General features: G+C 46.8%; 1 protein-coding gene across 1 annotated transcript in view; it reads left to right on the forward strand.

The window, feature by feature from the left end:
• SLC23A2 (solute carrier family 23 member 2) overlaps positions 1-12,577 on the forward strand; it is a 134,377-nt gene that overhangs the window by 58,023 nt on the left and 63,777 nt on the right. The window contains 1 exon segment of the mRNA XM_070419956.1: positions 11,653-11,751. Coding sequence (XP_070276057.1) covers positions 11,653-11,751 — 99 coding nt within the window.

Here is a 12,577-nt window from a genome sequence, read left to right on the forward strand (position 1 = left end):
GGCTTGCTTAAGGCAAAAATAAACCTTGTACTACAGAAGTTATATGCCTGGGACATGGCTACCCACTGTGACCTGCCTGGTTAGGAATTTACAGTCCCATTACCCTGCGAGGTCACTTTCTGTAGAACCTGCTTTTGTCCACATCTTTCATTGGGACCTTGGGTTATTTCGAATTAATTGATATCATAAATGATCACTTGGTGTATGTAACCTATCGCAGTGGTTTATACTCCCAGCAGCTCTGTGAGAGGACCCTCCCCTGCCAGTGCTGGATATTAGATTTAAAAAGCAGGAAATTAGTAAGTGAAAGACTTAACAACGTTTTAGTTTTGCATTTCAATGAGTTACGACACTTTTATCCCTATGTTCCTTGGCCATTTATATTCTCTCTTTTGTGAGTGTCTGTCTTCCCTACTCTACAAGTTAACAATTGCAGAGAGAATCCCTGGATCATATGTAGCAGTTTGAGGGAAAAGCTAAAGCACTGCCTGCTTTGGCAGCGCTGAGCCTGTCATGACCCATAGCCCCAGGGAAGAGGGATATCTCACCTGGCTCCATCTATGGAGAGCAGCTCCATGTTGGCTTTGTGCCTTAAGTGTCAGCCTCAGTTTACAGCCCTCCGTGCCTGTAAGAACCTGTGCACTTACTCATGCTGGAACCGCAGGATGATTGAGAGTGCATGAGCTCATACATATCAGCACCAGATCATGTACCCAGTAGGCAATTAATCAGTGTTTGTTCCACTTCTCTCATGCAACTCCAGCATGCCCCTTGAACCAGGGAACAATGATGCAAAAGGGCAGGTAGGGGTCTGAAAGGGAACTAATGCTAGGCCTGTTGTACAGATGTAACTAAGAGGCTTTGGGAAACAGTCTTGACTCCCTGAATAGGCTTCTTCCATCCAGGGCTCACAGGTGGGCCATGGAGGGGTGGGGACCACATGGGGAGTGATTATGTAGGGGTTTTGGTTTTAACATTTTCTCCCCTTTTTGATTTTTAGAGAGAGAGATAGAAAGATAGAAACATCTATGAGAGTGAAACATCATCAGTCGGCTGCCTCCTGCATGCCCCCTACTGGAGATTAAGCCCGCAACCTGGGCATGTGCCCTGACTGGGAATCACACTAGTGACCTCTTGGTTCTGAGTAGATGCTCAACTGTGCTGAGCCACACTGGCCAGGCTGTAGGTATTTTTAATAGCCTCAGTCAGGATCCTGGAGGAAAGAGCTTATGGTCTGGAGTAAGGTCTCAATGCAAATGTGACAAAAACGGAAGGAATTACTTAAGCTCTCTGGCCATTAGTTTTCTACATCTATAAAAAGGGACTAAGTATAGCATTGGTCTCAGGCTTGTCACAGGGGTTAAATAAAAGCATATGTAAATTTATGAACACAGTACCTGGTACATATGAAATGTGCCATAAAGAGGAGAATAAAGAGAAACTAGTGGTTAGTTTAGCTAAAAGGTGAAAATACTTGACTTTTTTTTTTTTAGCAAAATACTGAGATGGGGGAGAATCCTTTTGCTTCATCCCATCTTGAAGGGACTTCCTTGTGGCCATATTCATAGAAATCAGAAAAGAAAGGGATCCAGCTGGAATGGTTTCCACTCTCACGCTTGATATGGTGGTGTGAGGGCCAGGAAAAGGGTTCCACGTGATACATGGTTGTAGGCAGAAAGCACACTTCTGTTGTTATGTGTGTTTTGCTTAAAAGGGCTGGTACTTCTGCAGACAGTTCTGTAACCTGCTTCATCGCATTTAACAAGACACCCTGGACCTCTTTCCCAGAAAGTTCATATGTATTTGCCTCATCTTCCTTTGCAGTAGCCGGTACCATAATTTTGTTAATTGTTCTTTAAAGGAGTTCTAATTTTACATTTTTATTTATTTTTTAAACACTAGGTAATATACTAGAGGCCTGGTGCACGAAATTTGTGCATGGGTAGAGTCCTTAGGCCTGGCTGGTGATCAGGGACGATCTGCAGGGCAACCAGCGGGGCAATCTCGGGGCCCCCACTTGCACCTGCCTTGGCTGGCCTGGCGCCACCCGTTCGCCAGCCCCGCCCCCCACTGCCCCTGCCACCGCCACTGGTTGGGGCCTGCAGGCTAGGGGCAGCTCCTGCGTTGCCCCCTGGTGGTCAGTGCACGTCAGAGTGACTGGTCATTCCGCTGTTTGGTCGATTTGCATATTAGAGTTTTATATAGATAGATGATTCAAAATGTAAGAGTATAAAGGGTATAGAGTGAAAAGCCCCTTGCCTGGCCTTGTATACACCAATTCTCCCCACACACCACTTTTCAGAAATGCCTTACAAATGTGTAAGCAAATATATTCTCATCTCCTTTTATACACACGTGTGTGTGTGTGTGTATCTAGATGTCTATATCTGTAGTTCTGCTCTTGTTTTTTTCACTTACTAATATACAGAGTGGGTTTACAGTTGTGAGTATGCAAAACAGTTTATTCTTGTATTATTATTATTATATTATTTTCCATACAAACAACTGTAAACCTACTTTTGCCCATCCCCGTAATGTTGTTGATGTCTGTACATCCCTATCAGAATGTAGAGTGCCCTATATATAACTACAGATCATCTATGGGGTGGATGTCCCATAATTGATTTATATATTCCCATTTGATAGATGTCCATTGTTTCTAATATTTTGAATAACCTTGCACATAGGATGTTTCACTCAGATGTAAGAAAAAGATAAATTTCCAGGAATGGGAGGGACTGTTGGGGCAGAGGGTGTGCCTTACTAGGTTGAAGGGCACCACTAAGTGCCCTGTGTTGAGATCATTTCATTCCCATCAGCAAGGTGTGAGTACCTGTTTTCCTACAGGCTTGCCAATAGAACATGGGTTGGACTGGTTTTCTTGGCCAATTTAGTCTGGAAAAAGTTTTCTGTTGCATCTTCGTTTGAGTGAGGTTGAGACTCTTCAAATGTTCAGGAGCCATTTATATTCCTTATTTTCCTTTTGGGATGTTGATTTTGTTTCTTGTTGGTTCGTATCCTATCAGAAATATACCTTTGTCAGCTATAATGTGTTACCACCTGGAAAGAATGGAAGATGACGGCTCTCTTGGGGGGCGTGCTGGAACTGGCTGGGTACCTTTGGGATCTGTTTTGGAATCAATTTGTGAATGGGGCTTCATAGCGACTTCCAGTTCAGCTCTTGCAGACATCACCTTGAAGGGGAGATGTTCGGTGAAGTGGCCAGTTCAGCGCCACATGAATCTGTGCACAGCAAATGTTACTTCTCACCATCGTCATGGGATGTGTGGGAGCAGGAGCACCAACAGGGTTTTCAATGTGGGCCTGTGACAGGCACACCAAACCGCCTCGCCCTTCAGGATAGGGGCCAGGAATGGGGAGAGGCAGGCATCTTCTGGCTCTTTTCAAAGGGCAAGTTGTGCTGGGGAACAGGTGGGACGAGCTGGAACCCTGAAGGTGCTCTGGCTGCTGCAGCCCAGGAGCCCTCTGGAGGAGGCCGGCTGGGAGAACAAGCGAAGGAGGCTGCGCTTTGCAGGATTGGCTGAGCTGTGGGTGAAGTATTGGTTGCTCCAGAGGTTTTGCTTGCATGTGTCCACCCTGGGCTGCCATGTTTGAAGAGGCAGTGAGAACAGATTAGGGGCTTTGCTGCCTCCACCAACTTTGGGATTGCTAGTGTAACATTAAACCTGTCAGCTACATTTTTTTGGGTTGTCATCTAAGATTGACAAGCTCTGTAGGTTTAGCATATGCCATATTATACTCACTTTGATTTATTTTTCATGGAAGTTAATTTTGAAATTTCAGGTAATATTGAAGGCAGGTGGGAGATTTTTATGTTCAGTTAAAGGACTTGGGTTAAAGATGGGGAAACACTAATCTTGATATCTTTAGTCTATTCAAAACACATTTTAATTGTGGATATAGAGGAAATCGTGTGTGTGTGTGTGTGTATGTGTGTGTGTGTATGTGTGTGTGTGTGTGTGTGTAGGGAGGGTAAGAATAGTGTGTTATCTTTTTATTAAAGAACTAGAGGCCTGGTACATGAAATCATGCATGGGTATGGTCCCTAGGCCTAGCCTGCGATCAGGGCCATCTTCTCCAGCTGTCAGCAGCCAGCCACGTCCCCCGCTGCTACCCACCCCGGTTCCCCATTTGCCATCCAGCAATGGGAGCCTTACGGCTGGGTGAGGGACTGAGAAGTCAGCCGTTCCCACCCACTTGCCGGCCCCAACCCTGCCGCCGGTCGCCCTCTGTGTGTGGGGTGACCGGTGGGGCAGGGGCCTTGGCCTGGCACCGCCTGCATTCCCCCTACCCACCCCGGGTCCCCGTTCGCCATCAGTGATTGGAGCCCGCCAGCCAGGGAAAGGGACCGAGAGGAGGTCAGTGCATCTCATAGTGACTGGTCAAGCGGTCGTTCTGCCTTTATGGTCGCTGGGCTTTTATTATATAGGACTAGAGGCCCAATGCATGAAATTCATGCAAGGGTCTCAGCCCTCACAGCCCTGGCTTCGTCCAGAACGTCCGGCTGTCTGGTCTAATTAGCATATTACACTTTTATTATTATAGATAGAAAGCAGTCAATTTGAGGAACTGTATCACTATTCTGAACATGATTATTTTAATATAAAATGGTTCACTTAGCTATTAGACATATGACAGTGGTGAGCAAATCATACCAGATCCCAAAGAGAAAATAGATGCTAGTTGAGCCCTGAACCCTCTGATCAGAGGTTCAGGGTTTCCCAGGTACTTGAACTTTTCACCTTACAGGTACCTGCAGCCACTGACTGATTCCCTTTGGCTTCTGTTTGAGTAACACAGGCTTATTCCACTGTCAGTTTAAACAGGCATTGCTGTGAAATTGACATTCAGCGTGATCAGCTTCACAATTGCTCCTGTCATTCCTGTTTCCTGTACATTTGACCGTTTTAGGATTACTCTTCAAAACACATACTTAAGCATTATTGTCTTAGCTTAGTAGAAATAAAGCAATAAAGGCATGATTTTTATTGAGCAATCGGCACACTCCTGCATCCAAAGGCAACATAACCCTGTATATTGGAGACAAGCAGAATCAGCTGACAAACTTGGGCAGAGAAAACCTGCTTTCATAGCTGATGGAGTGACTGTGCAGTATTACTTTAGGAGGGGCATTTAACGCCGCAAGTTTGGTTTCAAATAATTTTGAGAGAGAAAGGACATGTTGTTCCCAAAGGATTTTTAAATCATCTGTGGATATTTTTAATAAAAACCTGATCAATTTCCTGAGATGGAAGATGCCAAGATTCCCCTCTGTTATCTGTGATGCTATTAATAACACAAAAGGAAAGCTGTTTTTATTAAGTTTAGACAGTTTTCCAAGACATGTTTTATTTCCCAATTGAACTAATGTTTAGAGGTTTAAAAATATGAAGCTTTGATAGTGTCAGACACATTTTTTATCCTTTTAAAAAATAAAGAGCTCAAGGCCTTTCCTGAACTGATTTTAGCATTATTTTTAAAATTATATTTTATGTTTTTAAAAAAGTAGACCATCAGAATAGCTAACTTAAGAAACCAAAGGAAAAATAGTAAAACAAACTAGTGTTTTACTCCCTGGTGCCCTGATGTATCTTGTGTTCAGTCAGTGGGTGCCATTAACCTGGTACCCACCCATGTGACACTGAGGGGGCTCTAGGGGTGCAGATATGTGGCAGGACTGCATCCTCATTGCCTGGGCACAGCAGGTGCTCAAACACAGTTTGTTGAATGAAAATATGAGTCCTTTCCTAGCCTGGGGAGCATCTGAATTTTATAGCACTTATTTAATTAAGTATGGGAATGGAATAAGTCTGGGGGAAATCTCCTCTTTTATGCCACATATACAGATTAAAATTTTTTTTGAGGTGAAATTCACACAAAATTGAAATTTAAAAGTGAGCAGTTCAGTGACATTGAACACATTCACAATGTTATGGAGCCATCACCTCTGTCTAGTTCAAAAACATTTTCATCACCCCAAAAGGAGACCCTGCGGCCACTGGGGATGAATTTGGGTGAAGGTTAGTTTTGGCAAGGATAGGGCGTGAACTCAGATATGGGCTTCTCTGATGATTTAGTAACTAAACATTATTGTTTTAAGACAGTTCATCCTGAATGTATGTACCTCTTGGCTTCTCAGTGGGTGGAGTGCTGCTGTGCTAGGACTTGGAGCCTGGTTCTGATAGTAAGGTAGAGTTTCGTTTTGTGGACGTAAACTTGTCTGGGAACATGTATCCCGCTGGCAGCTAGTTTCACAGGCAAGCAAACTCCACAGACCCTGTTGGCTTGTGTAAAAAGACATAACATGTCTTAGAGATAGTTTTAAAAGCAATCTTTGGCCTTGGCCGGGTAGCTCAGTTGCTTATAGCATTGTCCCGATACGCCAAGGTTGAGGGTTCAATCCCCGGTCAGGACACATACAAGAATCAACCAATGATGGCCTAACCCAGTGGTCGGCAAACTGCAGCTCGTGAGCCACACGCGGCTCTTTGGCCCCTTGAGTGTGGCTCTTCCACAAAATACCACGTGCGGGCGTGCAAATACAGTGCGATTGAAACTTTGTGGCCCATGTGCAGAAGTTGGTATTTTGTGGAAGAGCCACACTCAAGGGGCCAAAGAGCCGCATGTGGCTCGCGAGCCACAGTTTGCTGACCACTGGTAACCGGTTTGGCTCAGTGGATAAAGCATCGGCCTGCAGACTGAGGGGTCCCAGGTTCGATTCTGGTCAGGGGCATGTACCTTGGTTGTGGGCACATGCCCAGTGGGAGGTGTGCAGGAGGCAGCTGATCGATGTTTCTCTCTCATTGATGTTTCTAACTCTCTCTCCCTCTTCCTTCCTCTCTGTAAAAAAAAATCAATAAAATATATTTTAAAAAAAGAATCAACCAATGAATGCATGAATAAGTGGAATAACAGGTTGATGTTTCTCTCTTTCTCCCTCCCTCCTCCCTCCCATTCTCTCGCTCTCTCTAAAATCGATCAATAAAAAAAGCAACTCTTTATTTGAAATGATATAAGAAAATTTGCCCTGTAAGAATGATGTACCAGTTAATCGAGATCTTTGGCATACGGTAAAACTAGCTTCAGACTGGGGTTGTAATCGGTGTGACCTTGAATGAGAAATTAAATTTTTCTTTGGTCCTGTCTTCAATCACAAAAATAAGTGGATTAAATCTCTCTGGACTGCTTCAGTCTAAGCTGTATTGGAACTTTAGTCTTTCTAATTTCTTGCTGTTGTAAAAATTAATTGTCCTCATTATAGAAAATTACCAACATATATAAAGGGAACAAGAAGGTAAAAATGGTCCCACTGATTAAAGACAACCACTGTTAATATTTTGGTGTACACTTTTTTATTACTCGTTTAAAACAGCAGTATTCAAATAACATATGAATATGTACTGATTATGAAAGATCCAAATGCTAAAAAGGATGGTTGGGAGTGAGAAATGAAAGGTGCCCATCTTTTCTCCTTGCCCCTGGGTAAGCCTTCATACTGGTTAGTGACTGGATCCTTTACCAAACATTTAGACACAGGGAGGTTATTACATTTTTATCTTATTTTATTTTATTTTACTAGCACAACTGGGATGATTCTAGGCTTACTGTTTTGTGACTTTTTTTAACCGTATTTCTTGGAGTTCTTGTCAGTACATCAATTTTCTTTTTTTTTTTTTTTTTTTTTTTTTTTTTTTTTTTTTTTATATCTTCAGTTGGTCTCTTAATCCCCCCCCCCCAACCCTCCCCAGGCTTCCCACTGTAGTTTAACATTCTGTTCAATGTTGCTCTGCTTCTGTATCTACCCCTGTTCATCAGTCCATACTGGTCCCCTTTATTTGTCCCAACCTCACTGGAGTAGTCTCAACCTCACCAGGGCCGTCTGAGCCTCACCAGGGCCGTTTCAACCTCACCGGGGCCGTCCCTACCTCACGGGGGCCGTTTCAACCTCACCGGGGTTGTCCCTACCACACCGGGGCTGTTTCAACCTGACCGGGGTTGTCCCTACCACACCGGGGCCGTTTCGACCTGACCAGGGTCATCCCTACCTCACAGGGGCCGTTTCAACCTCACCGGGGTCGTCCCTACCTCACGGGGGCCGTTTCAACCTCACCGGGGTTGTCCCTACCACACCGGGGCTGTTTCAACCTGACTGGGGTTGTCCCTACCACACCGGGGCCGTTTCGACCTGACTGGGGTCGTCCCTACCTCACGGGGGCCGTTTCAACCTGACCGGGGTTGTCCCTACCACACCGGGGCCGTTTCGACCTGACCAGGGTCGTCCCTACCTCACAGGGGCCGTTTCAACCTCACCGGGGTTGTCCCTACCACACCGGGGCTGTTTCAACCTGACTGGGGTTGTCCCTACCACACCGGGGCCGTTTCGACCTGACTGGGGTCGTCCCTACCTCACGGGGGCTGTTACAACCTCACCGGGGTCGTCCCTACCACACCGGGGCCGTTTCGACCTGACCAGGGTCGTCCCTACCTCACGGGGGCCGTTTCAACCTCACCGGGGTCGTCCCTACCTCACGGGGGCCGTTTCAACCTCACCGGGGTTGTCCCTGCCACACCGGGGCTGTTTCAACCTGACCGGGGTTGTCCCTACCACACCGGGGGCCGTTTCGACCTGACTGGGGTCGTCCCTACCTCACGGGGGCCGTTTCAACCTGACCGGGGTTGTCCCTACCACACCGGGGCCGTTTCGACCTGACCAGGGTCATCCCTACCTCACGGGGGCCGTTTCAACCTCACCGGGGTCGTCCCTACCTCACGGGGGCCGTTTCAACCTGACCGGGGTCGTCCCTACCACACCGGGGCCGTTTCGACCTGACCAGGGTCGTCCCTACCTCACGGGGGCCGTTTCAACCTCACCGGGGTCGTCCCTACCTCACGGGGGCCGTTTCAACCTCACCGGGGTTGTCCCTACCACACCGGGGCTGTTTCAACCTGACTGGGGTTGTCCCTACCACACCGGGGCCGTTTCGACCTGACCGGGGTCGTCCCTACCTCATGGGGGCCGTTTCAACCTCACCGGGGTCGTCCCTACCTCACGGGGGCCGTTTCAACCTCACCGGGGTTGTCCCTACCACACCGGGGCCGTTTCGACCTGACCAGGGTCGTCCCTACCTCACGGGGGCCATTTCAACCTCACCGGGGTTGTCCCTACCACACTGGGGCTGTTTCAACCTCACCGGGGTCGTCCCTACCACACCGGGGCCGTTTCGACCTGACCAGGGTCGTCCCTACCTCACGGGGGCCGTTTCGACCTCACCGGTGTCGTCCCTACCTCACAGGGGCCGTTTCAACCTCACCGGGGCCGTTTCAATCTCACCGGGGTCGTCCCTACCTCTCGGGGGCCGTTTCAACCTGACCGGGGTTGTCCCTACCACACCGGGGCCGTTTCGACCTGACCGGGGTCGTCCCTACCACACCGGGATTGTTTCAACCTCACCGGGGCCATCCCCACCTCACCGGGGCCATCCCAGCCTTACCGGGGAAACAGGAAGTTTTGCCCTCTGTCCCCTGCCGGCGGCTCCCCACCAGACAAAATCTCCAGTCGTTCCTGGTGGTTGAACATCCAGCACTCCTGCCCTCCACCAAGTGCACAGACTGCCTGTCTACTGTCCCCCAGCGTCCCACAAGAGACTGGGACCAGTGGGCATGTTTGTGCGCTTGCTGGTACAGCAGTTCCACAGTGCCGGCCGAGTCAGGCCCAGCCCTGGCCGGCCCCGGACCCGACTCTGCCCCCCGATTGTGTCCCTCCCAGATGCAAGGAGCTGAAATCTGCAGCCTGCTGGGATGGGCTCTGTACTTGGTGCCTCTGCACATCCTACTCAGTCTCAATGCGCTTCTTTCTATGCGAGGAGTTGAAATCTGCAGTTTGTTGGGTTGGGCTCTGTACTTGGTGTCACATCCTACTCAGTCTCAATGTTCTTTCTCTCCTTCCAGTTGTAGAGCTTCCACTGGGCCAACTTTCCCATGGTTCTGTATGATAGGTGTTTGTCTGATATTTGGTAGTTTCGATGTTGTTGTGTGAGGTAGCACGCACAGGTCTCTTCCTTATGCCGCCATCCTGGTTCTCCTGGGTCTGCTTCTTGAGTGTGTTTCCCATGGCTGCGAGCAGTTGAAGTCTGCAATTTGTTGGGATAGGCTGCAAAAGCGCAGGTGGGTCTTTTTGTGCACCTGGCACAGCTTGGATGGGGATGTAAATTGATTAGGGCTGAGACTCAGGGAGTTGCCATGGCGGAGCAAATAGCACTGACTGAGTGTCTGCGGCCCCTTGAATCTCTGCCAGGGCTTTGTGTCCCCCAGTGCCGGCGAGCAGCTGTGCAACAGAGTCTCCCTCGCTTTCTGATGGCTGCAAGGCCGTGCTGCCTCTCCCCGTAGGGTCTGGTGCCTCATGATCCATCAATTTTCTTTTAATGGCTGAATATTATTCTCAAAATGCATATAGCACAATTTAAGAATGTCTTTTTGATGAACATGTAGGTTGTTTCCAAGTACTCAGTGTTTTGAGTAATGCTGCAGTTTTCATCCTTGAACATACACTTGCATGGCTCTGTTTGAAGGATAGGTTTCTCTGAGTAGACTTGCTGGCCCCAGAACATGCCTGTTCTAAATCCCAGTGCTAAGTTCCCCTTCACAAAGGGAACCAAGGTACCCCATTCCACCAAGAGCATAGTCTCTGTAATACCTTAAAGTAGCTTTTCTCCCACACCCTGCTCAACACCAGATTCCCCTCGAAGAATTTCCCCCTAATTTATGCTACAAAACTCAATTTAATTTTAATGTTCATTTCTATAATTTTAAGTGAGGTTCAACAGCTCTCTGTGTTGTGTTTTTTTTTTTTGGGGGGGGGGGGGCAACTTAATTTTTTTCTGTGAATTTGCATGCTCCTACCCTGTGCCATTTCCTTTGGATTGTGTGTATGATGGATTTGCAGGTGTTCTTTGTGAAATTCTGATGCTGATCCTGTTAGGTGTCGCACCGTATTTTCTCTTATGCCATCACTCATCTTTCACTTCCCTTTATGGTAGTTCACAATACCAGAATTTAAACATTTTTATACTTTTCTTCTCGGTGTTTTTAAAATGTAGTTGTTTGATTCATACGAACAATTATTTTCAGTATTATTTTTCAAGACAGGCAACCAGGACCTAAGGTGCCTGTGTCACAGGGCATGCATGCAAGGGGGTTGTTACTAAGTCAGGAGAGCGCAGTGTGAGAGTGCTGTTAGGCCACTTCCTGCCGTATGGATGGCACTTGGAAGTCATTATCTTTACTCGGGAAGGCAGCTCATTATGTCTCTCCCTGGCTCAGAAACAGCAGTTCTTCTGCTTTCTTTGGATGTTCTATTTTGAGTCTCCCTCAGCTGACCCTCCTGTTCACGCAGCCTCCCTCTGTGGGACACGTGCTATGTTTCTCCTCTATCAAAACACACGTGGTTACTAATGCAGCACACACTTGTTGCGAGTTTCATTTAAGAACACCGCAGATTTGGCTAAATTGATAGGTAGAGAATGCACAGTTTTTGTCTCTTATGAGAATTACAAACAACTTTGGGGGGAAATGTTTCTGTACTGCAGAGAGAAATACTGTGAAACAGCCTTTAAATGCAGTGTTTCTCTTCAGGTGGTGATAAATGGAGGCGCCACGTCCACTGGTGAACAGGACAATGAAGACACAGAGCTCATGGCGATCTACACAACAGAAAACGGCATTGCAGAAAAGGTACCCACTTCCATCCCACCCCCCCCCCCCCCGCCCGCCGCCGCTGCTGTCTCAGGTTCTGTCCAGGACGTGTTCTTCATCTGGGTTTTGTCTCTACCCTGCGGAATGGGTGTTCTCTGTATAATGGAAATAGAAGTGATGAGGAGTGGAAGTTACTAATTTTTTAAAATCCTCACCTGAGGATATGTTTATTGATTTTATTTTTTTAGAGAGAAGTTGAGAGACCAAGAGAGACAGAGAAACATTGATTGCTCTCGTACGTGCCCCAGGAATCAAAAGAAGTTACTAATTTTTAATTGTCTTAATGGCAATTAAGCTAAGTCTCATATAGAGGCCCTTATTTATATATTTTTAAAAGCCTCAGTCAGCATGCCAGAGGGAAGGGGTTAAGAGTTTGGGTCTGGGTGCTAATGTGACTCAGACCCTGATAATTACTTAAACTCTCTGGGCATCAGTTGCTTCATCTCTAAAATGGAAGTAAACAAATTTGTCTTAGGGTTGTTGTGAGGGTTAAATGAAATAATATATGTAAAGTTATTGGCATTGTGTCTGGTACATACTACGTATGCATTGACTAAGAGAATGAGAGAATCCAGTAGCTAGTTTATTGTAGACTATGAAAACGCCTTTAATGAAGGAAGCTCTGACCAAAGCAATAGAAATCACACTAAAAGTGGGAGAATCTCCTTTTGCTTCATTCTGTCTCCTTAACGGTCAGTCTGTGTGACCATTTTCCTAGATGCCAGGAGAGCTGCCCAAAGAGGAGCCACATATCTGGATTTTTTTTTCTTTGTATCTAACACATGTGAAAAGTTTGATAATATGG

The sequence above is a fragment of the Myotis yumanensis genome, unplaced genomic scaffold (genome assembly GCF_028538775.1).
Source record: "Myotis yumanensis isolate MYYU_CA2020_CCGP unplaced genomic scaffold, mMyoYum1.0.hap1 SCAF_7, whole genome shotgun sequence".
NCBI classification, from domain to species: domain Eukaryota; kingdom Metazoa; phylum Chordata; class Mammalia; order Chiroptera; family Vespertilionidae; genus Myotis; species Myotis yumanensis.